This window comes from Mytilus californianus, unplaced genomic scaffold, assembly GCF_021869535.1.
Source record: "Mytilus californianus isolate M0D057914Y unplaced genomic scaffold, xbMytCali1.0.p SCAF_12, whole genome shotgun sequence".
NCBI classification, from domain to species: Eukaryota; Metazoa; Mollusca; class Bivalvia; order Mytilida; family Mytilidae; genus Mytilus; species Mytilus californianus.
The window spans coordinates 27,135,553-27,162,843 of record NW_026262604.1 but is presented as its reverse complement, the minus strand read 5'-3'; the positions used below and the strand labels follow the sequence as shown (position 1 = coordinate 27,162,843).

At 33.1% G+C, this 27,291-nt stretch overlaps 3 protein-coding genes across 4 annotated transcripts in view; 1 reads left to right on the top strand and 2 right to left on the bottom strand.

The window, feature by feature from the left end:
- The window catches only part of LOC127721615 (sortilin-related receptor-like), a 299,694-nt gene that overhangs the window by 250,265 nt on the left and 22,138 nt on the right, over positions 1–27,291 (top strand). The window lies entirely within an intron of this gene.
- On the bottom strand, positions 1,198–5,546 carry LOC127721616 (uncharacterized). The gene is made up of 6 exons (XM_052228400.1): positions 5,295–5,546; positions 4,795–4,971; positions 4,391–4,567; positions 3,116–3,360; positions 1,921–2,083; positions 1,198–1,269 (listed from the first exon to the last, which is right to left on the bottom strand). The coding sequence occupies exons 1-5, from the start codon at positions 5,496–5,498 to the stop codon at positions 2,026–2,028; spliced, it is 861 nt and encodes a 286-aa protein (XP_052084360.1). The 5' UTR covers positions 5,499–5,546; the 3' UTR covers positions 1,198–1,269; positions 1,921–2,025.
- On the bottom strand, positions 6,985–14,402 carry LOC127722372 (uncharacterized). The gene is made up of 3 exons (XM_052229252.1): positions 14,363–14,402; positions 7,754–8,835; positions 6,985–6,998 (listed from the first exon to the last, which is right to left on the bottom strand). The coding sequence occupies exons 1-3, from the start codon at positions 14,374–14,376 to the stop codon at positions 6,985–6,987; spliced, it is 1,110 nt and encodes a 369-aa protein (XP_052085212.1). The 5' UTR covers positions 14,377–14,402.

The following is a 27,291-nucleotide window of genomic DNA, read 5'->3' as shown; positions in this document are numbered from 1 at the left end:
TCAATACTATTTTTTTTGGATGTTTGACTCTCTACAGTTTTGACCAAGCCTCACGAAACATCCTTATTCATGTTTAACCTATTATAGATTAACACAGAGACAACACAATATAAACTGCCTTTTGAAAACAATTTAAAGAGATAGTTTTAGTGAAAAATATACGAAGTTATTTTTTTATGAGTATGGAATAGAAAAATAAGAAAATTTGTAAAAAATGTAACGATCATTACAATGGACACCAAAAATTGTGTCAAAAACTAATATCCTAATAAAAAAAATAAGCGTCAAGTTTTCTTATATTTTGATAATGAATTTTATAGAAACTCCATCAAAATAGTTATACAAAGAATAGATATAACATCTACTAAACAAGAGGATGTTGAAATTCAATACAAGTCTAAATATTCCATGTAACAATCGTCACAGAATGTAACAGCCCCCGTACAATTATAGAACCTGTTGTATGTTCAAATAGTCATTTGAGTTTTGTAGAAAGCATCCACTGACCTATAAATGTGTAGAACTCATCAAAAAATCTTTCTTTTCGGTCTAAATCTAGGTTATGTGGACAAATTTTGAGCGAACCAAATGTCTGTTACACATTGAAACACCATAAGAATAAATTTAGTAATTAATACATTGAAACACCATAGGGGTAAATTTAGTGATCAATACACTATTGGGGGTCTGTTTTTTTCTGTGTTGAGTTTTTTAATGTCTAGATCTATCTAGAATATCTCTTTTGCTATATTGATTGATTGTTTTTTTGTGTTTTAACACCACTTTTAACCACTGCATTTAGGCTTTTTTGTTGCTGCCAGTCTTTATTGGAGGAAGCCGGAGTGCCCAGAGAAAACCACAGACCTGCACCTGGTTATGTCTTTTGTCCATTGATTGCCCTTTTTTACTCATGCTTTGGTTGTCTAGATTCTTATGAAATGTCAGTTCATAATTTCTTAATTGTTAATAACATATATATTTAAGGTGGGCAGTGATTTGCTTGTTCCGCATTGGTCAATAACATGGAACCGCTGGGAGGGAGTTTCGGTGAAATGGAATCTTTAATACAGTTTTAAAATTGATTTTTAAAGGGCTACCCAGAACACATGTACATTATAAGTACTAAGTAAAGCCATGAAGAGATGTAAACACAGGGAATCAAGAATAAATTTTCAGTAGTAAAACTCAAGCATAAAGACGTTAACCAAATATTTTATTTGACATAAAACTTGGAACACTCTCTGGCACAGATTCCTGAAGTTCAAAGATCTGCAAAAGAGGAAAATGGTACAGCATTAACTTTTGATATTAACTGAACTTTTCATTATAGTATTCATATATATATATATATTACATTTTGCTATGATACATGTGTGGCAAAATATCTATTTTAACCAAATTAATAAATTTATATGAATAAAATAACATTGCTCTGTGTGTGTGAACATCTGAACTGTTAAGGTACATGTATTCCTTCATTGTACAGTACAAACAATGTATATATTTCTTGGTTGTTCTTGGAAAGATTTATAACTTTATCTACATGTACATGTATTATGTACATGAATTTCCACATACTTGGTGAACAAATGGCTCTAAAAATTTACATTCAATTGAGGTATTTGTTTCAATTGGTATCAGCCAGGACACAAATTTACACATTCAATATATATGTCAATGTATGTGTTATAGATCATCTTGAATTTAGTTTAGGGTATAATTCAGAATCATCACTGAACATTTTTTGGAATTATAATTTATGACTTATTCTATTTGTATGTGTGGACTTGGCCTATCACTCACAAACATCGGACTTGAATTACTTTGTAAAAGGGTGATCTGAGTTTAAACACTGTATTTTTTTTATATCTATATCTTTGGATAATGTCAACTATGTTTAATAAATAATCTCATATCTACCTTTGAATTTGTACATAAATCGTCTAGTTCCAATCAAACAGACATCTGGCGGGTCTATTGGTTTGACCACCTCTGATGATATTATGGAATGGCGTATCGATGCACTTATCCACAAGTCCTCCTTCTTGTGGGTATAGAAGTAAACATAGGGCCACACATCAACCTAAAACAACACAGTATTGATTTTTTTATTGTTCAAAAAGGTATAAAAAATAACAACCACTTATATATCGATACCATACAGTTCAATGTCATCAGATCAGCAAAAAGTTAAAGCAACTGCTTATTACAACTGTAAGCTGATGTTGTTGCAAACCCCAATCACAAATAATTATGATATGTGTAAACTAACTATTTATCCCTCTAAAATTGTGTAATTTAAAGTTACATTTTAGAAATTTATGTAATTATATAGAAATTATAAAACCTACTACATGTATAATATCTAATTATTTGAACTAAAGATCAATCTAGAATACAAGAACCCTTTATTAAAATTCTGGAAATTCAAAATTTTTACAAAAGTATGATACAAAATAGTGGTTAATTAGACATTTAGAAGTTTCTGCAAAACAATCCTAGAAAATATAACAGTAAAACATAATAAAACTTTAACTTAAACTGAACAAAACTGCAATACTTACAACAGCAGGGTATGTTTTTGTCCCTTGGGCAATAAGCAAATATTGCCACTCATATAACTAATACAATGTAAATATAAAGTTGAGTAAATTTGGAAGCTGAATTATGAACAAATAATTACACTGATATCTGAAGTCAACTTCAATAATTTATGAACAGTTGCATACATGGTTATCAGACATATGTAGAAACATTACTTGGACAGGAATTACAGTCAGCACTCAAGAAATTTTATCATAGCCATCATGAGCTGATCTGCCATTATGACAAAAGTGTGTCAGAAATTGTATCTAGTATTCTTCCTCAGTCACAAGTAGCCTTCCATCATTAAAGGACTGGACAAAGAAATAACACAACAGGTGCCTTATACGGTGCAGGAAATGCCTACCCTTCCAGAGCACCTGATTTCACTGCCAGTTTTAAGTGGAGTTTGTGTTGTTACTTACTTACTTTAACTGTTTGTAAATGTCTGTTGTTTACTCCTTGATTTTGAATGTTATTGTCTTATGTACATTAAAACAACAAGTCTATTCATCACTAATATTTTCCTTACCTCTGTTGCTCATTACATCTTTTAGTGTAGTGCTCAGAGACTAAGAGCTGGTCATATAAGGGCTTCTCTTGGAACAGTACAATACTATTGTCCCTCTGTTCACTGTTATCCTGCAAGTTGGACATCAGAGCCTCTTCCGGTTGAACTGAAGCAAAAGGTTGGACATCCATGGGTTTAACTGTCATCAAGGACTGGTTATCTGTCAGTTTATCCAATAAGGAGTGTTGATCAGTGGTGGTCTCATCCTGAAAAACAGCATGAAATTGTAATGCATGTAATGGCATAAAATTCTTGCACACCTTTCATCATTAAGACAAAAAAGTTCCACGTACCAAATGAAAGCAATACATTAATGGGTCTAAAACAGCTTATTTAATTTTTTTTTAATGGGTGGCTCCATCATTGTCCATTATAACTGTATGATCATGCCCAAAGTCTGGGTCTGCAATTTACATAATAAATATAGATACCTAAGACACAACAATACTATTGTTGCTCTGTTCACTGTTATCCTGCAAGTTGGACATCAGAGCCTCTTCCGGTTGAACTGAAGCAAAAGGTTGGACATCCATGGGTTTAACTGTCATCGAAGACTGGTTATCTGTCAGTTTATCCAATAAGGAGTGTTGATCAGCTGTGGTCTCATCCTGAAAAACAGCATGAAATTGTAATGCATGAAATGACATAAAATTCTTGCACACCTTTCATCATCAAGACAAAAAAGTTCCACGTACCAAATGAAAGCAATACATTAATGGGTCTAAAACAGCTTATTTAATTTTTTTTTAATGGGTGGCTCCATCATTGTCCATTATAACTGTATGATCATGCCCAAAGTCTGGGTCTGCAATTTACATAATAAATATAGATACCTTAGACACAACAATACTATTGTTGCTCTGTTCACTGTTATCCTGCAAGTTGGACATCAGAGCCTCTTCCGGTTGAACTGAAGCAAAAGGTTGGACATCCATGGGTTTAACTGTCATCGAGGACTGGTTATCTGTCAGTTTATCCAATAAGGAGTGTTGATCAGCTGTGGTCCCATCCTGAAAAACAGCATGAAATTGTAATGCATGAAATGGCATAAAATTCTTGCACACCTTTCATCATCAAGACAAAAAAGTTCCACGTACCAAATGAAAGTAATACATTAATGGGTCTAAAACAGCTTATTTAATTTTTTTTTTAATGGGTGGCTCCATCATTGTCCATTATAACTGTATGATCATGCCCAAAGTCTGGGTCTGCAATTTACATAATAAATATAGATACCTTAGACACAACAATACTATTGTTGCTCTGTTCACTGTTATCCTGCAAGTTGGACATCAGAGCCTCTTCCGGTTGAACTGAAGCAAAAGGTTGGACATCCATGGGTTTAACTGTCATCGAGGACTGGTTATCTGTCAGTTTATCCAATAAGGAGTGTTGATCAGCTGTGGTCTCATCCTGAAAAACAGCATGAAATTGTAATGCATGTAATGGCATAAAATTCTTGCACACCTTTCATCATCAAGACAAAAAAGATCCACGTACCAAATGAAAGCAATACATTAATGGGTCTAAAACAGCTTATTTAAAAAAAATTTTTAATGGGTGGCTCCATCATTGTCCATTATAACTGTATGATCATGCCCAAAGTCTGGGTCTGCAATTTACATAACAAATATAGATACCTTAGACACAACAATACTATTGTTGCTCTGTTCACTGTTGTCCTGCAAGTTGGACATCAGAGCCTCTTCCGGTTGAACTGAAGCAAAAGTTTGGACATCCATGGGTTTAACTGTCATCGAGGACTGGTTATCTGTCAGTTTATCCAATGAGGAGTGTTGATCAGCTGTGGTCTCATCCTGAAAAACAGCATGAAATTGTAATGCATGTAATAGCATATAATTCATATAATTCTTACACACTGTGATAATCAAGTGAAAACAAATCCACGTACCAAGTGAAAGCAATACATTAACTGTTTAAAAATCTCATCATAGATACAAGGATTAATTTTGTATCTAGCCAGACACGCGTTTCGTCTACAAAAGACTCATCAGTGACGCTGGAATCCAATAAAGTTAAAAAGGCTAAATAAAGTAAACAACTTATTAAAAAAAAGTTGCTCCATCATTGTCCATTACTGTATGATCATGAACACATCTAACATTATAGAAATATTTACCATATTATATTGGTTATTGCTGACGTCTGAATCACTGTCATCAAGTAAATCCATGACCCATGAAGCCAGCTGCTCAGACAACCCGCTGATGTTTTCCAGGTCTATATCTCCAAGAGTGTCAGTACTGTATTCAAGGACATCATCATTTATGGACATCTTCAAAATTGGACAGAAATGGTTTGGAATCCAATGAGCATATGTCATTTCATCATTTCTGTTTGATGACCAGAGGATATATGGAGGTGTGTTGCTTTCCATTCCCTTGGCAAGATTGATCGATTGAGATCTTTTCTCACATTTGGATTTCCACGATTTGGATAAACTGATTGCAGAGGCCTTCCCAAAACTGATGCAAGTGCAAAAATCTGCCAAATTCCCATGAATTCATTTGCACTGCATACTTTCCTAATCTCTTCAAATAGTGTTCTTTCTATCAAAGATGAAGTAATTATATCTCCAGGTGTATACAGCTCTGAATACATAACGTAAGACTTTGGGAGAACAAGCGCTTCTTTATCAGATAGTTGTTCACCTCTCCTTAAATATGTATGGTCCACATACAGCGGCAAATAGCATGCCAGTTCTAATGCAATTCTGGCACGTAGTTCCGTATGATTGTTTTCTGTTCCATACATTATCACACTAGCAGACCTAGGCAAGCAATTTCCATCACCAAGTACACTTGCAGGGAAATATCCTTCTTCCTTGACATCAGCCGGCAACAGTTCCATCCCGAACTTGTCAATATGTAACCCACTTCCAGAAATAGAAATGTCTTCATCTTTGTTGCACCTAAGATGTGGTATTACACTTGCGAGTTCAGTTCCTTTAATCATCATGTCATCTACTGTAGTAGAGCTCTTCAAAGTTTGTAATATAACTTCAAAAAGAGTGTCCTTATCATCTTGCACTCTTGCAATATTGACTGATAGTTCATTGATTTGTGGTGAGGTATTTTCAAGAGAGTGCAATTCTTCAACTGTTGTGTCTTGTCTGTTAAATTCTTTTTGTTTTGGTAAATCCTGTGTTCTTTCTTGTGAGTCTGCTTTTTTTGTGGCTATTTGAACGAGTTGCTCTTTGGTTTTTCTTGCTCAACTGTTTTCTAGGAGTTTCCTTAAACAAACCTTTGACATTTTTCTTGTCAACTTTCTTACTTTTTTTAGAGGTGTCTTTCTTGTTCAACTGTCTTCTTTGTGTCTCTTTTATCCAACCTTCTACCATGTCTACATTATGACAGGAACCAGATCCTTGTATGCATGTTGAGCTAAAACAGCTAAGTGTGCGCTTTTCTAGAGAAGCCGAATCATTGGAAGCCCTCACAGAATGACGTTGTCTGGTTTCAGGAACAGCCTTCACATTGGTCCTCTCTTGGCGTTTTCTGTTGACATCACCTTCCTTTACTATGAAGAAATTTCTTCTAAAATGACAACATTCATTCTGCGAGTCTAGTGTTGGCCGTCTTAAATTTGCCTCTGCAAAATCAAAGAATTCACTTGCATTTTTCACCATGGCTTTTCTGTTTTTTACAGCATTTGTTACAATTCTTTTAATAACCCCGAATTCACCATCACATGGTCCTTTACCATGCCTGCTTCCAAAGAAGTGTTTCTCAACAGGAAAACCAAAGTCTGATTTGCTGTGAAGAGCATCTGCAAATGGGGTTTTCGAATTGAACTGTGATGCTGCTCCATCACTGAAGTGAATCTGCCTCTTAGATTTAATCTCATAAACTCTTTGTATATACTCGTTTGCCAATGAAATACAATGTTGAACATAATGAAAGTCATGTTTTTTGTCTTCTGACACATAGATCATGCTTTGAGTTACGACTAACTTACAGAATTTGCATCTGATGTAGGCAACAATGCTGAAAAGAGTAACTGTGTCATGAGACCAATGTGCACTTTGTGCTTCATCCTGGTATATACATGTGTAATTTTCTGCAAAATCACTACAGAAAACAGTCCAATCAGACGGCAAATTCTGTGTCACATGTCTGAATTGGTCATGTTGCCACCAGGCAGTATTTAAGTGAGCACTGAATGGCTGTAATTCTTTTTTGAGCTCTTCAAGGAAATTATTGACACTCTCTTTCTTTAAACTTAGAACCTTCTTTGATTTTTTTTCATTTGCATGCATATACGTCTGCGTTTCCCATTTATACCATTGTATAATATGCCTTTTGTTCAAGTCTAACTGGGAAATAAACTTATCTACCCCACATAATTTGCATAACCTTTTAACACATTCAATTTTGTAATATCTAGATCCTTCTGGTTTTTGGCATACAGTTCTTGCTAACAAGTCATATCTGGTGTTAATTCCTTTAATATTTAGTGCCTTTACTTTATATTGAATATTTGTACAATACTCACAAAGACAATTGTTAAAAATAGATTTACTCATAGTCTGTACAGTCTTGGGTCTTAGTGCAGTGAACTTGGAAAAATTTAATGTACATTCTTGGTTTTCTTTAAAGAATTCATTGTAGTTGTCCCTTAAACTGCTCTGCAAGATTCTTTTTGGTTCTTCAGATTTCAATGATGCCTGTTTTTTATCCGGCAGACATACAGTGTCAAAATCTTTGTAGAATTTTTCTATCTTGTCAATTGTATCTTCTGTCAAAGCATCACTTCTTTTTGGTGTTTCAGAATCTTCTTCCCATACATCTTTAAGTTTTGAACATTTAACTGCAAATTTCCAAGAAATGCCAGCCTTTCTCTTTTCAGCATCTTTAAGTATGAAGCTAGTTAAAAGTCTTCTTTTCTTTAAAACCTCCTTAGTGCGATGTTTTCTGGTTTTATGCAAATCATCTTTCATCTTGCAGATTATTTCTTGGCTTATCCTAAGATGTCTTTTTTTTGTTGGTGTCAGTAAAAGGCCATGTTTGGTCAATGCTTCTCTTTTTCTTGGAGTTGCCTTAGCAGTCAACCCCCCAACTACAGATGCAAACTTTTCAGGTGATGAAGGTAGATGCAACGAGGCTCTGTACACAGCCTTTCTTTCTGCTTCCTTTGTTGAATACCCTTGGTGAGTTTCTGTTGATTCAGCTGGCATTAGGTTTTCAGTTGTGCTCTTGGATTTATTCAATTTGTATTGCAACCGCCTTTTTTCATTAATTCTTCTTCTCTTTTGGCTTGAGTACTTTGCTCGTTGTTCTTCTTTTTTTCTCTGCCAGTATTCTCTTTCTGAACTTACTTGTGCACGTGTTTTTGGTTTAGGTTTTTTTTTTAATTTAACAATTTCCTCTGGTTTTCTTTCTTCTCCCCATTTACGTACTCGTAACCTCGTTTTTTCCCTCTGATTGATTTTTTGTTCAGAAGACCAATTTTCCCTCCATTTTCTATTTCGTTCTTTTTCTCTTTCTAAGTATGCAATATATTTTTCAGGGTCTTGTTTTATTTTGTCCCTGTAATTCTTTGACCTTTGTGCAGCAGTTTTTTTTTGTGATGCAGATTCTGATAAATGTATGGTATTTGTTTGGACATCATTGCTGATCTGTGGCCGCATTTGCGACCTCAACTTTAAGCGTAAAAACGACCTGAAAGAAATAATACAGTGGCATTATGCTTTCTGGTCTGTCCCAGATGTTTTTGGTAAAAGTTGTTTATTATGATGTTGAAGTCGTATCAACTTCAAACTTGGTATGTGCATGTTCCTTATAGTATGATCTTTCTAAATTGTATGTTAAATAAAGGCTTTGATCTCATTTTTATGGTTCACTATACTTAGAAATGTGATAATGTAATAAACTGTTGACACAGGGATATGTCTCGCCTATATGCAATTTTGATAGTTTAATGCAATTGTTTAAATTAAAACAGCAACATTTAAACATGAAAACTATTGAAAAATTTTCAAAGTCAATGAACCATGACTGAAAATGTGATGTCAAATAATCTTTATGGGGGAGATAATTGTGCAAAAACAAATGGCTGAAAAGGTTATTTACCGCTAAGTGTCAATTTTGAGGGTTATTCGCCCTTACATGTACTTGCTATTAGGTGTAATACCACCATTGATTTTCCCCTATTAGTCTATATTAAATTTGCACTTTTCAAAAAAATGTGCAGAATTTATCTTTGTTTCAAATAAAGAAATACTTGGCATGAGTAAAGTTTTATCCTGTCCAGTACTATAGAAAAAAATTCACATAACATTTCATTGCATATAAGACAATAACCATCACTGGAAGTTAACCAATCAAATTTTCCCCCTTTTTTAACCTGTGTACAAGCTTTAGTAACCATGCAACCTCAAGTTAACAAAATATTCTATAGAAACCCCAAATAAAAAAATAATGGTGCTTTGAAAAACCCAAGATATATATTTATGACACAGAAATGTTTTACTGCAATGAAATGTAGGATCAATAACTTACAACTGTCAAATTCAAGGGAATATTTTTTTTCGACCTATTTTCGTATGCAACCGGATGTGACGTACTATGATTTGGTGGTATTACACCTATTAGATGAAAATTTATTGAATAATTCCATGTCATAGGATAATGTATTTAAGGAATGACTGTAATATTTTTTCTGTCTATGAAGAAATAACATAAAAAATGTGGTGCACACTGAATAACCCGCGTAGCGGGTTATTTAAAGTGTGCACCACATTTTATATCTTATTTTGAATAGGCAGAAAAAATATTACAGTCATTTCTTATAATTTAATTCTTAATTCCATTTCAAACCGGAGTAAATCATGAAAAAACGTTGATGACGTCACGATCACATGACAAAATTATGTCTATGAGCTGATAAACAAGAGTGCACACGCTGAAATGTCTCGCCTTCTTTACTAATCATTGATATTATGTTGATAGTCCTAAATATAAAGCTTTATTACAACTGTCACATAAACTTAACATTAACCAAGTAAACTAAACATTAAGTTAACCAATGAACCATGAAAATGAGGTCAAGGTCAGATGAACCATGCTAGGCAGGCATGTACAGCTAACATTTCTTCCATACAACAAATATAGTTGACCTATTGCTTATAGTTTAAGAAAAACAGACCAAAACACAATAAAATGCTCCGCTGGGGCGCAGCTTGATACGACCGCAGAGGTCGAACCCTGAACAGTTGGGGCAAGTATGGACACAACATTCAAGCTTGATGCAGCACTGAATTTGGATTGTAATTAAATATTTGACACAGCATAGGTTTCTGACACAGAATGAAAGTGGTCTAATAACTTAAAAAATTTTAATTTACCTATTCAAACCATATCATTATTATTTGCTTTTTATATATAAATCAGAAATAACCAATTTAAAATGGTAAATTTTAAAGAAAAAAAAGGAAAAAAAATCCCCCCCCCCAAATTTTTTGAACCCCCTTATGATTCATCACCCATAAACTCAATCCCAGCTTTCCTTTTGTGGTATGGAACCTTGCAGTACAATTTCATAAAGATCCATACACTTACACACAAGTTATTGTCCTGAAACTAGAAAAATGCTTGTTTTTTTTGCCCTTTTATGGCCCCTAATTACTAAAATTTTGAGAGAATTACCCCCAAAATAAATCCCAGCCTTCCCTTTGTGGTATGGTACCTTGCAGTACAATTTCAGAAAGATCCATACACTTGAACACAAGTTATTGTCTGGAAACTAGAAAAATGCTTATTTTTTGGCCCCTTTTTGGCCCCAAATTCCTAAACGTTTAAGGCAATTACCCCCAAACTCAAACCCAGCTTTCCCTTTGTGATATGGAACCTTGCAGTACAATTTCATAAAGATCCATACACTTACACACAAGTAATTGTCCTGAAACTAGAAAAATGCTTGTTTTTTTGCCTTTTTATGGCCCCAAATTACTAAAATTTTGAGGGAATTACCCCCAAAATCAATCCCAGCCTTCCCTTTGTGGTATGGTACCTCACAGTACAATTTCAGAGAGATCCATACACTTGAACACAAGTTTTTGTCTGAAAACTAGAAAAATGCTTATTTTTGGTCCCTAATTCCTAAACTTTTTGGGCAATTACCCCGAAACTCAATTCCAGCTTTCCCTGTGTGATATGGAACCTTGTAGTACAATTTCATAAAGATCCATACACTTACACACAAGTTATTGTCATGAAACTAGAAAAATGCTTGTTTTTTGCCCCTTTTTGGTCCCTAATTTCTAAAATTTGGAGGCAAGTACCCCCAAAATCAATCCCAGCATTCCCTTTGTGATATGGAACCTTGTGATACAATTTCAGAGAGATCCATAGACTTACACACAAGTTATTGTCATGAAACTAGAAAAATGCTTGTTTTTTGCCCCTTTTTGGCCCCTAATTCCTAAAATTTGGCGACAATTACCCCCAAAATAAATCCCAGCATTCCCTTTGTGATATGGAACCTTGTGGTACAATGTCAGAGAGATCCATACACTTACACACAAGTTATGTCTGGAAATTACAAAAATGCTTATTTTTGGCCCCTTTTTGGCCCCTAATTCCTTAACTGTTGGTACCATAACCCCCAAAATCAATCCCAACCTTCCTTTTGTGGTATTGAACCTTATGGTAAAATTTCATTGAGATCCATTCACTTAAACTAAAGTAAGAGTGCGAAAACTAATGTGTCTTCGGACGACGACGACAACAACGACGACGACGACGACGCCAACGTCATACCAATATACAACCACAAAAATTTTTTTGCAGTCGTATAAAAACTTAACACTGAGCAATGAACCTTGAAAATGAGGTCAAGGTAAAAAAAAACCTGCGTGACTGACAAATAGATCATAAAATATTTCCATACACCAAATATAGTTGAACTATTGCATATAGTATTAGAAAAAAAGACCAAAACTCAAAAACTTAACTTTGACCACTGAACCATGAAAATGAGATCAAGGTCAGATGACACCTGCCAGCTAGACATGTACACCTTACAATCATTCCATACACCAAATATAGTAGACCTATTGCATACAGTATAAGAAAAACAGACCAAAACACAAAAACTTAACTATAACCACTAAACCATGAAAATGAGGTCAAGGTCAGATGACACCTGCCAGTTGGACATGTACACCTTATAGTCCTTCCATACACCGAATATACTAGACCTATTGCTTATAGTATCTGAGATATGGACTTGACCACCAAAACTTAACCTTGTTCACTGATCCATGAAATGAGGTCGAGGTAAAGTGAAAACTGTCTGACAGGCATGAGGACCTTGCAAGGTACGCACATACCAAATATAGTTATCCTATTACTTATAATAAAAGAGAATTTAACATTACAAAAAATCTTAACTTTTTTTTCAAGTAGTCACTGAATCATGAAAATGAGGTCAAGGACATTAGACATGTGACTGACGGAAACTTCGTAACATGAGGCATCCATATACTGATTTTAATAGTTCGGTCTTATGTTGTACTGTTATACCACTGTCCCAGGTTAGGGGGAGGGTTGGGATCCTGCTAACATGTTTAACCCCACCACATTATGTATGTATGTGATTGTCCCAATTCAGGAGCCTGTAATTCAGTGGTTGTCGTTTGTTTATGTGTTACATATTGGTTTTTTTTATATAAATAAGGCCTTTAGTTTTTTCGATTGAATTGTTTTACATTTGTCATTTCAGGGCCTTTTAAAGCTGACTACGCGGTATGGGCTTTGCGCATTGTTAAAGATCGTACGGTTACCTATAATTGTTAATTTCCGAGTTATTTTGGTCTCTTGTGGAGAGTTGTGTCATTGGCAATCATACCACATCTTCTTTTTTATATTCACACATTACAACTCATCACTGTTAAGCTGGTGGCCAAGTATGGGTCATTCCGCTCATTAATTTGAAGTAGTGTTTGACAAAAATATTTAACAGGCAAATGGACAAACAGACGGATTTTTATACAAGGTGATTGCAATATAGCCCCCACTCTTAGAGTGGAAGTATAGTATATGAAACGTATATAATATACCGGATTTAAAGTGGTTTCTTCGGTATCAGGCAATCACACTACATTTTAGTCTTATCCGATATTATTGCGCAAAGTTTATTTCAATAAATTTTTCCTGAAATATAATATTTTCTTTAATGCAACAAGATCTTTGTTTAAATATAAAATCTTCGTGTCCATGTGTAACAATCTTTAGGTGTACTAGTGTCTCAATGTTACAATCATCACAGAAATGCCAGTATAATCATTACAATAGTGGCAGTGCATTGGGAGTATGCAAAAATAAACTTTTGACATTTGAAATGCAGATGGCATTATAATATTTATTAAGTCTAACATAAACATGTTTATTTCTGCAATTCAAGATTTTAGTGTCCCTGTGTAACTATCACTTAAAATTTTGGAGTCTCAATGTAACAATTGTGTTTTATTCTGGCGTCTCCATGTTACAATCATCACAAAAATAGTGACTATATTGTCACTTCAATATTTACAGAGCATTTTGCAAGTATGTAAATGAAAAAAATTGACATTAAAGTCCATTAAAATGAAGATGGCATTACTGCACATAAATATTTTCTAAAATAAACATGTTTTTCTGCAATTCAACATGATTGTTACAGAGACGCATAATTTTGGTGTCCCTATGTTACAATCACTTTGAATTCTTGTGTCTAATTTGTAACAATCGCTACATAATTTGGTGTCTCAATGTTACAATCATCACAGAAATAGGGACTGTATTGTCATTAGTAGGCATTACAATAGTTGCAGTGTATTTGCATGTATGCAAATGAAAACTTGTGACATTAAAGTCCGTGGTATATTTAACCATTAATATTTGCTTTAAAAATTATGTGTTTTCCACAATTTTGCTTGATTGTTACCTAGACACAAGATCTAAGTGTCCGTATGTAACAATCGTTTCTTAAAACGGTGTCTTTTTGCATGATAATATAAAAACATTTTTTTATTGTAACCAAGGGAAATATAAAGTTCGTGGATATCGATAGACTTTATACATTTCTTCTTCATAGGACTGGTAAATATTTGCATTATTATACAATACTTCAACTATTAATAAAGAACTGTGAATGATCGTTACTTGTGTCGATCGTTAAATTTCAGGACACAAAAACGTTACCTACCCATTCTCCGCCATATTCCATTTGTGTTCCCCGCTTGTACACGTCAATGATTCATGTGCACATGCTATGTCACTAACACAAAAATTGAGGTTTTGCTGATGCGCAGTAAGAAAATATAGGTGAATGAATGATCGTTACAAACTGGACGCGAATGTCAGCCGGTGCATTTCAATTACGATCACGTGTCAACGGAACGTCTTTATGTTATTGTTTTCACATTTTACACAGAGAAGACATAATTGGTGCATTTAAACATAATCGCTCATGCATGGCACCTACAATTAAAAATCCTGAGACCATTAGTTTTGGGTTTGACAGTGGACACGACAGTAGCGATCGTTTACATTAATTTCAAAACAATATTTTTACCTTTTTTGTTTATTTTTCTCCAACAAAATCGCGTATAATAACGGTTTAAACCATCTACTTCACCATAGATTACTCAATAAAACATAAATATACAAATATAACGTATTTGTGTATAATTGAAAACACCGTACCAAGGATGTCCCAGAAAATGGCCGATTATTTTACCCTACTTCATCATAAACTGGTTTCAAAATATATTTAAAAAAACATTAACAACCGAAATTATATCTTCTTTTATTTCTTTGATATGCTATTTAAAGCATAACATTACGAAATGACCTTAAATATAGACCAAAGACTTAGTTTTTACTTGTTTTAAATGAGAAGTCTATTTTTAGCCACTACCGTGGAATGACTCATATATCCCCTTTATTATTTAATCTATTGATAGCTTACCTTACTATCCCTATAGATCTATCTATAAGCAGCTTAGCTTGAATGTTAAATAGTATGGTGCTGTTCCAATGTGTCTTCTTTTTCTGTTTCTCGAGGAGGATTTTTTCAACCTGTTCAGTCACTATAAAGTGTTACAATTCATATTTAGACGCAACACATAAATGGTGACCAAAAAGGTACCGCAATCACAGGATGGACCCTAAAATCAAAAAAATAAAATATACACATTTTTTTATCTTTTTTTTATGGGACAAGGAGATGTGATTTTATTGCCAATGTATCGACAGTTATTTATGATGATTCATAGACCGAAAAACAAATAAGTGAACAAATTACAGGTTACGGTAGGGCCTTCAATATTTCAACGGTCCAGGTTGAAAAATAAATGACATGACTTGAAAAAAAAACATGAAAACTAAATAATAGACCAAAGTTGAGCTCGAGTTACATTCATTGAAATATTTGAAATAATTATGAGGTTAACAAGACATGAGCTTTCAGATAATCTACAAACATGCTGCCCACACCTGAAAAAATAATTGTCTGCTTTCAGAGTGCTTTCCTAAAATCATGAATGAGTGTGATCGTCTTCTGGCTGAACGCCAAGCGTATAAGGATAAGATGTGATTTTAAAGGAAATTATCCATCTGATAATTTACAAGTAAATAACAGATTTTACCGGAACTTCTAAAACAATGATTCAAATCGTATGCTTCTTTGCTACATGTATGTAAAACTAGAGGCTCTAAAGAGCCTGTGTCATTCACCTTGGTCTATGTGCTGCAGTGCATATTAAACAAAGGACACTCTACAACATTAAAGACAAGAAAAGAATTCATGACAAAATTCTCTGTTTAGGTGATGGTGACTTGTTTGTAGATCTAACTTTACTGAGCAATTTTGCTGTTTACATTTTATCTCTATCTATTATAATATTCAAGATAATAACCAAAAACTGCAAAATTTCCTTAAAATTACCAATTCAGGGGCAGCAACCCAACAAGGGGTTGTCTGATGCGTCTGATAATTTCAGTGCAGATAGATCTTGACCTGATGAACATTTTTACCGCATGTCAAATTTGCTCTTAACATGCTTAATGCTTTAGTTTCAGAGATATAAGCCAATAAAATGCTTCGCTGAGCGCAGCCTGATATGACCGCAGAGGTCGAGCCCTGAACAGTTGGGGCAAATTTGGACACAATATTCAAGCTTGATACTGTCTGAATTTGGATTGTGATCAAATTTTTGACATAATATAGGTTTCTGACACAAAATAAATGTGGTCAAAGATCTTTCAAATTTATTGCGCAATACTGTGCAATGAAAGATTTCTTCTTGAAAATTTTCAAAAATTCGAAATATGAAAAATTTTGAAAAAAAAATATGTATCCCTTAAAAAAATTGGAAAAAAAATCCCCCCCCTACTTTTTGAAACCCTCCTTGGAGCAATAACCCCATTACTCAATCCCAGCCTTTCCTTTGTAGTATGGAACCTTGTAGTACAATTTTATAGAGATCCATACACTTAAACACAAGTTATTGTCTGGAAACTAGAAAAATGCTTGTTTTTGGCCCTTTTTGGCCCCTAATTCCTACATGTTTTGGGCAATTAACCCCAAACTCAATCCCAGACTTCCCTTTGTGATATGGAACCTTGTGTTACAATGTCAGAGGGATCCATAAACTTACACACAAGTTATTGTCTGGAAACTAGAAAAATGCTTGTTTTTGGCCCCTTTTTGGCCCTTAATTCCTAAACTGTTGGCCCCATAACCCCTAAGATGAATCCCAACCTTCTACTTGTGGTATTAAACATTGTGGTACAATTTCAGAGCAATCGAAATACTTATACACAAGTTATTATCCTGAAACTAGAAAAATTCTTGTTTTGGACTATTTTTGGGCCCCTAATTCCTAAACAGTTGAGACCAGTCAGAGATATAACTCTATAGGGTTATTACAGAAAATAACTTGTGTGTGTTATTACAGATACTTTCATGAGTTGTCTACTCTTTATTCCTTAAATTTTCTAAATCTGCAATAACATATGTTTGTTACTTGTAAAATAAATCAAAAATATTTTAATTTATTATTGGCTCTAGGGAACTCTTGAGACTTTGCGCAGAAACTAAATGCATAGCCTTGATAATTAATTCTTTAATTATATTAATACATTATTGAATAACCATGGTTAATCAATGAGACGAGGCTTTTAAGGGATAAAATTAGCTGTAATAACATAGCTTAGTTATTAAAGGAATGTAACCTATAATATGAGACACTTGGGAATTACTGGGAAGCTTGCGCAGAACCTCATTACATGCTCTGGTCATTATTTCTTACAATAAATTAAAATACATTGTAATTAAGCATGATGTATGTCTGAGAAAATGCTTTGGAGTGATAAAAGAGAAGCTGTGATAACACCCTTTAGTTATTACAGGCATATTTTTTCTGTAATAACATATAGGTGTACTATGCAAAATTGGCGAACTACGAACTGTTATATCTTTCTTTAGTTAAGTATACATAAAGACAATAGTAATATCAATAGAACTTGTATGCATTTTAACTAAACTAGTGATGTATATTGTCCCTTTGAAACATGTAACATACATATGTTATCACAGTTCTTTGATTTTTTAGTCCACAATAACAAATGTATGTTATTTTTCTGTAATAACCCTATAGAGTTATATCCCTGACTGGAGACCATCATCCCCAAAATCAATCCCAACCTTCCTTTTGTGGTATTGAACCTTCTTAAAAAATTTCATACAGATCCATTCACTAAAACTAAAGTTATTGTCTGGAAACCAATGTGTCTTCGGATGACGACGCAGACGATGATTACGACTTCATACCATTATACGATCCAAATAAATTTTTTGCTGTCATATAAAAACTGCATTTTACCCCCATGTTCTATTTTTAGCCATGGCGGCCATCTTGGTTGATGGCCAGGGTCATCGGATACATTTAACTACATACCCTCAGGATGATTTAGGCCAAGTTTGGTTGTATTTGGCCCAGCAGTTTCAGAGGAGAAGATTTTTGTAAAAGTTAACGGATAACTACGGACGATGGACGCCAAGTGATGAGAAAAGCTCACTTGGCCCTTTACTGCATCATACAGATAAAAGAAATTTGACTTATCGGTATGTTTGCAATACATTCATGACATTCTGCATTGTTTAAGGCATGTTTAAAGCAGAAACAATGGAACGCATGCATTAATTATTCATTTTCAATACTTTGTGAAAGAGAACAACATGTTTTATGCACTGTCATGACTATGACAAACTTCAAATGGTGTAATGCAACCTGTGACGTCAAGTGTGATTCGCTGTGATTCAACACAATAAAGTACTGTAGATTGTTTGTTCTTTTCTTTTTTTATTATAGTATTTTTCATTTTTTCATAATTACAGATAAAAAAAATAAAGGACTTTTTGTTTAACATGTTTAAGATACTGACTTTATCACTGTAAAATATATTTTACCATGATAAAGTCAGTATCAAAAACAAAAAGTCCTTTATTCTATATTTCTCACGTAGTCGCATTAATCACAATAAAAACCTCTCAATAATTTCTGAATTTACAATATCAACATTGATCAATGTATCTAAATTTGTCTACCTTATTGAATAGTTTCCCGAAATATTCAAAAACTCATATGTATATGCATACTTAATTGAAGCTATATAAATAGAATAGGTAAATTGTTAACAGTAAACATGCTTTTATAGACAATACTATACAGTATGTGTTTTTCTGTTGTTGAAGGCCATACAAGTGCCTATAATTGCTTCGCACAGTGCGGAGCTATTAGTTTCAGTCGATAAACAAGCCATCTTGAAATAATTACTAATCACATATAAATTCTGATTGGTTGCTTTATGATGCGGCTGAGATACAGCAACAGCTATTGGCTTAAATGAGATAAAGAATTACAGACTTTTCTTGTCTCAGGATAAGACACCAAATGCCGGAAAATTAACTGTGTATTCCGATCAACTGTCATTAGTTCATGTTCGTTTTATTATGCATATATTGCACACTGAAATTCAATATTGAAATATCAATTATTAATACGTGTTTATTTGCTTTGTTAATCTGCAATATGCACGATTTGTTTAGCTAAACAATGTTCCTATACAATGTTTACAAAAATGCATTATCTGTATTTTATAACTTCTGCCAATATAGGCACACCTCCAGAATACTAATTCAACAACCACATGCACACATATTACCATAAATTAGGGTAAAGCGAAGCAGTCCACAGCTTTTTAAAAAGCTCAAACTTGTTAATGCTTACATTCACTTCATTTAACATGTTTATACTTTGACGGATAGTTGTTTCATTGGCAATCATACCACATCTCCTTATTTTTATATTAACGGATTAAAGGTGCAATAAAATTAATATGTGTTATAAAAAAAGATAACGTAAATTATTGTTCATACAACTTGATGAAAATAGATAATCATGCCAAAATTATCAACCAGAATATTAAGTAGTTGTCCTGGTACTACCCATAGTGATACTATAAATGCTTGTATAGAACAAGACTGATATGATGTGCCAGATTTTTATCTAAGCCATTTTAGCAGCCACAAGTAAACAATACTTGATTCCACACAATTAAAATCAGTTCTACCTTCTGCAACTTGCAAGCTCACAAGGTACATGTAAAATCTCACTAAAAGACATCATATGGAGCACTAGGTAATATACATTATTCTGATTTGTATCAAACCTGTCCTTAAGCTTGCTCTTACCATGCTTACTCATACATGTAACAACAAATTTCTACCAGATTTTGTTTAGCCTGCATTTACAAGGTCCATACATATTATCTATCCCCTTTTATACTTCTATGCCACATAAATATATTATTTTAATGATATTAACAAATTTTGTCGCGAGTGCTATGTCAAGAATGTGGAGTCCATAAACTGTTTTCTCACATTCAGGGGTACTACTTGTACAAGTAATCATTATTTACTTGAAGAAGTAAAAAAAATATACTTGTATAAGTTAATTATAATGTTTGAATAATCTCCCCTTAATTTTATAAAAAATTCACTTGTATAAGTAAAAATTTTTTACAATCCCACAAACATTCTCAAGTTTTGAGATGTAAAAACATGCCATTGATTTTTCCCAGGTTAGCTCATAATTTTTTATTAGAGTTCAATGTGTCATCTCATTAATTCAACAAAGAAACTGATTGCGCAAAGATCTTAAGTATTTGCGCAAGGCCTTAAAAAATTGCTCCTTGGGGGCTTGTAAATGAGCAGTGTTCTGAAGATAACAGACAAATGAGATTTTCATTGTCCATGAAATTACACTTAAATGATAAGTTAAGACATCTGCAAAGGACAGACAATTTAAAATTCTATTAGAGCAAAGAAGTCCTAAGAATTCAACAAAAGAAGATAGGATGAATTTTTTACTTGTATAAGTAAAAAAATCTGAATGTCTAAGGGACATAACTAAGCCAAAAAATAATTTACCTATACAAGTAAATAAAATACACTTGTATAAGTATCCTACAAATTTACTTATATAAGTATATTAATATTTACTTCTTCAAGTAAATAAAAATTACTTGTACAAGTAGTACCCCTGACTGTCTCATGCACGAGATGTATACTTTGGCCTTTGTTAGTCTTGTATCATTTTTAATTTTAGTTTCTTGTGTATAATTTGGAGTTTAGTATGGCGTCCATTATCACTGAACTAGTATACATATTTGTTTAGGGGCCAGCTGAAGGACGCCCCCGGGTGCGGGAGTTTCTCGCTGCATTGAAGACCCATTGGTGGCCTTCGGCTGTTGTCTGATCTATGGTCGGGTTGTTGTCTCTTTGACACATTCCCCATTTCCATTCTCAATTTTATTTAGTATTTTTAGCTATGTCATAACAACCTGTTACACTTCCTGTATTACATGTACTAGCACTACTTCGCTCTCTCACCTTTTTTGCCCTATCTTTGTCACGGTCCTCTGTTTAAATAGGCTATTTATATTTGAAGACCTATTTTGCATAATCATAATGGACATATTCTGTTGCCGTCCTGATACTCCCGAATATCACGAATATAAACCATGTACATAGTGACGTAATCAATCAATCATACATTATTTCCTGCCAAGTTGAGACAAGTACAAAATGTAAATAACTGTATTATTCTATTCTTATTATAAAAAAATTCGTAAGGGTTTCGCGGAACCCAGTGTCTCGCCTACTTTTGCTGTTGTCCATGTTTTCTGTGTGATAGGGGAATGCACATAATAGATTTACAGTTAATGAAATAAAACGTTTGAAATGTATGAAAAAAGTTATGCTTTTAAAAAATGAATACAGTATACAATCAAATCTATAGATTTATAAAAGAGTTGAAACATAACTTTATTGAATGAACAAATGATAAAGAAGATAATTTTTACATTGCTTGATGATTTATCCCTTAATTCAGATGACGACGGAATGTAGGATCGCTATGTCTAGCTTTTGCGACAAAAGTCACAGGCTCAACAAAAATGGGGAAAAAATTATTAAAAATTTTCCTCTAGATACTATCTTTTGATTGTAAGAAGCTTCTGTCCAAGTTTGGTAAAAATCCGGGATGGTTTATGAATCTAATAAATGTTTTAAAAATTTTAACTGCAGACTGTATGTAATGTTAACTGGAAGAAAAACTAAGTCCATTTATAAGTAATATACGGAAAAACAGGAAATAAATTTTTGAAAAATTTCCTTCTAGATACTAGCTTTTTATCATAAACAAGCTTCTGTCCAAGTTTGGTACAAATCCAGGATATTTTAAGAAAGTAATTAAAAATTTTAAAACTTTAACTACAGAGTGAATGTAATGTTAACTGGCAGAAAAACTAAGTCAATTTATAAGTAAAATACAGATAAACAGGATCTTTTTTTACAAAATTTACTTCTGGATACTATCTTACGATCATAAACAAGCTTCTGTCCAAGTTTGGTAGAAATCCAGGATATTTTAAGAAAGTTATTATAATTTTAAAAACTTAAACCACAGAGTGAATGTAATGTTAACTGGCAGAAAAAATAAGTCCATTTATAAGTAAAATACGGATAAACAGGATTTATTTTTTTACAAAATTTACTTCTGGATACTATCTTATGATCATAAACAAGTTTCTGTTTAAGTTTGGTAGAAATCCAGGATAGTTTAAGAAAGTTATTAAAATTTCAAAAACTTTAACCACAGACATGACAGAGTGAATATTTGTGGACACCGCCGACGCCGACGCAATGTAGGATCGCTATGTCTGGCTTTTGCGACAAAAGTCGCAGGCTCAAAAAAAAAAAAACGATACGAAGCAAAGAAAATGCACCTTAATATCCCACTTAGCATGTCGGTCTGTATAACGCAGGATATATCTTCCAGTCCCATATTGTTCTGACATCTGACGGCCTTTTAAGGATTTGTTGGGCCGTCAGACCTTAGAATAGTATAATATATTATGTCCCAGGTCAGGCCAATCTCAAATTGGTGTCTTCGTGTCAATATGTTGTTGCCCTGAATATTAGTGAAATATTTGATGTTTGACGTTAAACCGCCACTAAAAAATCTCATATTTTCTTTTATATAAATAAGAAGATGCGGTATGAGTGCAAATGAGACAACTCTCCATCCAAGTCACAATCAATGTATAAAAAGTTAACAATTATAGGTCAAAGTAAGGCCTTCAACACAGAGCCTTGGCTCACACCTAACAGCAAGCTACATGTATAAAGGGCTCCAAAATGACTAGTGTAAAACAATTCAAACAGGAAAATAGTTTGTTAACTGAATATCAATCCTAAAAAAAACTGTGATTATTTGGAGAGAATCGGTAAGAAATTAAGTCAGCTTCAAATTCAGAAAAACACCTATATCAACTAAACGATGTTATGGATAATAACTGTTAATAGACATTTTTGGAAAAAAAAAAAGAAAAATAAATTTAATTAACAGGCCTGTTTTAAAAACATATATATAAAACAATATCAAGAATATAATTTGAAGTGATTTGTATAGGAATTGACCCATACAGCTCTGACTGCTGACAGAGACACAATCTTTTTGTCAAGAAATTAAACAAAATTTTCCTTATACTCTGGTCAAAGTGTTTTTAGATTTTACTTTGTGATAAAGCAAAGCATGGAGACATAATAATCTTGTCGTATAGAAGGGCAAGGAGGTTTCATGTTTTCCCTCCTTTTTATAAAAAGATACATAATAGATTGGAACATGTAAAGTCTTGTTTTTTATTAAAAGTTGTTATTCTTGAGGGGTTCTTGCATCCTAAATCTCTTTGCATTCCTGTCTCAATGTCAGAGAAGTTTTGTGGGTTGCTCGAGCTATTTTCACGCAACGTGTTTGCTTTTGCTGTGCAATCGATTTAAATTTCGACCGGTGATCGATCATTTGTAAAGTGGAAAGAAAAGACAACCCATTAGTTTTTAAAGAGGAAAAATTAAACTCAAATGGAAATAACAATGTACATAAAAAGAGTTTGATTTATGATATGCAATTACAAATCTAATTGCTGATATTAAATGTACATTCCCATGGCTATTTGTACATGATTCTTTTTTTTTTAATGTCCAGTGGCAAATGTTTCATGTATTTATAATACAAGTTCATTCTGACAGCAAATTTCATCCGTTTTATTGAAGTTTCAACCTCAATACAGTCTTCATATATAGTGATTGAACAATTTTACTATCGATGTTTCGAACAAACTTTTAAACTCACTTATTTTCGATTATACTACATGTATTATCAATTAACAACTGGACAACTTTCAGTTTTAAAAGTTTTCGATCTATAAGTTAGTGTACAGTCATGACAGTGTAGATGAACAGAAATCATTTTCCTTGAAAACAATATTCGCTTCCCATGGTCAAATGATACTTTTTCGGTATTGACAGTTTCCGAGACTAAATTATGTGAACAATGAGAGACTGCACTATACTGAGGACTGTTCTTTACATTTTCTTTTTAGTGGAGTGTTTTTCCCATAGATCACACTGTTAACCAAAACTTGCAAGGTTCTCGATTGCTTTATATGCATATTGTAATGGTATTTCTTAAATACCAGATGGGAGATATGGTATTATCTGTTTCTGTTTCTTTGACATACTTATAAGAAAGAGTAGTTCAAATACCACGCCAAAAACGATTCTATGAAATAATTTTTCTATTAAGGCAGTAATGTACCTTCCATTGTTGGACTATTGGGGTGTCGGACTAATTGGGTGTCAAACCAATGGGGTGTCGGACCAATGGGTTGTCGGACTATTGGGGTGTTGGACCAATGGGGCATCGGAATAGTGGGGTGTCAGAATATCGGGCAACCCAAATTATGACGTCTTGAAAAGCTTTTTCAATTTTTTGCTTTGACACCTTCCTGTTGCAGTAATTTGGACTATGAATGGGGTCTGATTTAGAACCAATTGTTGTAGATATTTGAAGCATCCTCGATTCCTACATGTGTACCTTTGTACTACATAAGGACTACAGGGTCCACATGCTAGTTTGGGAAAAAGAATTTGAGGTGTTTTACGTTCTTGTGTTATATCACACAGTATTAAAGCCATCCAGTAAGTACAGTATACATTGACATTGTACAATGTCAATGTATACTGTACTTACTGGATGGCTTTAATACTGTGTGATAGTTGCCAATTTTTATATTTGGTCTTTTGACATCAGTGATTTTGCGAACTCACAATACTTTTGTTGTTTTTTTCGTAGCACAAACACCCAAATGCAAGTACATGTTGATGTGCTCTGGCTGATTGAAAATTGTCTGGATTTTCTACAATACTTACATATAATATATTGCATTTACTTTGTTTGTCGGTTATGAAATAAGCTGGTCCCTTTCAAGTGAAGGAACTAGCCTGGATTGTCTCGCGACGCAGACATGTACTAGAACCAGAAACCAGAAAATAGATCTGGTAACCAGACTGGGCAAATTCAACTACGCACTCGAGTCTTTAGGTTGAAAGGTACCAGCTCTCAACTGTTCTGTGCAGGTATTTTCCTCCGTTATATATCGGAGCACCCTCACTTAGGATATAGGTTTAACACTTAAAATATATTTACAAAGATATTTACATAGTGTGGTGGGGTGTTTAAGTTTAAAAGTTTTATATACATGTGATAACTGTGGATTTAAAAAAAGTATTTAAAATTATGATTTGTTTGCATCATTTATAGATCTACCTAGGTTAAGATTTAGGATTAAAAATAACATTTGAGTTTCTTTGAGACAGAGGGATGTTTATATCATATGTTTAAAAAGTTAAAAAAATTAAAATATATAAAAAATTAAAAGATATAAATAAAGTTAATTAAAACAAAAACATAAAGAAAGGGAGTAAATTAAGTCAGTATGATATCAGCTGTAGAGGAGTTAACCAAAAATAGAATATATCTGCCTTAAACTATAAATTTATAGTGCATATGTTAGGATTTAGTAAAGCTGGAATCAAATGTGTACAAAAGTGAAGTAAATTTTCATGCAGCACAGCCGCACAAAAATATAACCATGCATAGCAACATATGAAAATAAATGACCGATCCAGAAAAATTCCCCGCTTAACTAGGATATCAAATGTTAGTCCCCCAATAAAAAAAAAACAAGAAATATTGTGATTAATTGAATTCAGAAACTACATGAATAAGGTGAATTACAACGATATACATTTTAAAGATTTAAAGTCTACGGTAAAAAATTTGAAGAATAATAGTTTGATTTATGTTGCAATTAGTTGACGATTGACATACGGTTTAAGCTAATTGTAGGTCAAGAATAAAATTTTGCAAATGACGATAACAATTTTAGGCTAATTTAGGCGAAAGACATCAATGGGATATTCAAATTCATAAGTCAAAAACAAATTGATAATGACATGGCAAAGAGGGTAATTTCATGCCTAAACCATTTTTTTTGACAAATTTATATATTTTTTTATGATTTTATATTTAATTTGTTTTTATTTTTTGTACTGGTATAGTAGTTCATGGATCCAAGGTAGGTTTTTATTTGTCTGTTCCATATACTGTGTCTTTTGATAAAGTTAATAAATTTTTATCGCATTTATTTTTCTTATTTTATTCTTTTAATGTTTATAAAGTATGGCTATACATTGAAGGTATTAAGGCAGGAAAATCTTGATAAATCGTTGCATATAAAAAAGAAGATGTGGTATGGCTGCCAATGAGACAACTCTTCACAAGAGACCAAATGACACAGAAATTAACTGCTATAGGTCACCGTATGGCCTTCAACAATGAGCAAAGCCCATACAGCATAGTCAGCTATAGCAGTTTGTTACAAATAAAACTTTTCCTCTGTCAGCTTCCATCACTTTGCTTTTGGCAGCGCAACAATATGTTTAAATTTCGAAACCGGATCTTTTCACCAAAAATCACGTTTGCTCCCATTCATGTTCGACCTCTTTCACTTTTGCATCCTTTTTAAAGGTTTTGTATTGAATAATTTTTTTCATCATGTTTTAGTTATTGTATTGCTAAATAATAAAGATAATGTTTTTTTTTTACTGTGTTAAAACTAATATTTGTACATTATGTGTAATTGTCCCAGTTTAGAGTAGTTAAGTGTTTTTTTATTATTATTATTTTTACGAAATGAATAATGAATAGTGTCATGATGATACAAATTGTCATAATCATTAAAATCATGTACGGTCCTTTCCAAATCAAAAAGATCCCTAGAATTTTTAAGATATGTAAACCAAAGTTAGTTATAACTTGAATCATGTTTTTCAAACACATAACACAGATACAAAATTAGTTTTGCAAATACCAACATGACCAATTAACAGTGATCATAAATAATAAACATATAATTATTAATTATCTAAAATAATAAACATTTAATTATTAATTATCTAATTATAAAAAAAAAAAATCATTTAAACATTTTTTTTTTATGATAATAGAAATATTTTGATAAATACATCTTAAAAGCATCTAACAATGTAACCTATATTTGCAAAAATAGGGCGCGATTGTGTGGATTGCAAATGTGTAGCGTTCGAACGTGTTATGAGTGCGAATGGACCTGATACTTTGAATTTCTATGTCGATATAAATG

Excerpts from the sequence above, each read along its gene's own strand:
- LOC127721616 (XM_052228400.1), bottom strand. The coding sequence starts at position 5,498 with ATGACATATGCTCATTGGATTCCAAACCATTTCTGTCCAATTTTGAAG. Across the intron at positions 4,568-4,794 it reads ATAGTATTGTTGTGTCTAAG|GATGAGACCACAGCTGATCA; the intron begins GTATCTATATTT and ends GCTGTTTTTCAG. Across the intron at positions 3,361-4,390 it reads ATAGTATTGTTGTGTCTAAG|GATGAGACCACCACTGATCA; the intron begins GTATCTATATTT and ends GCTGTTTTTCAG.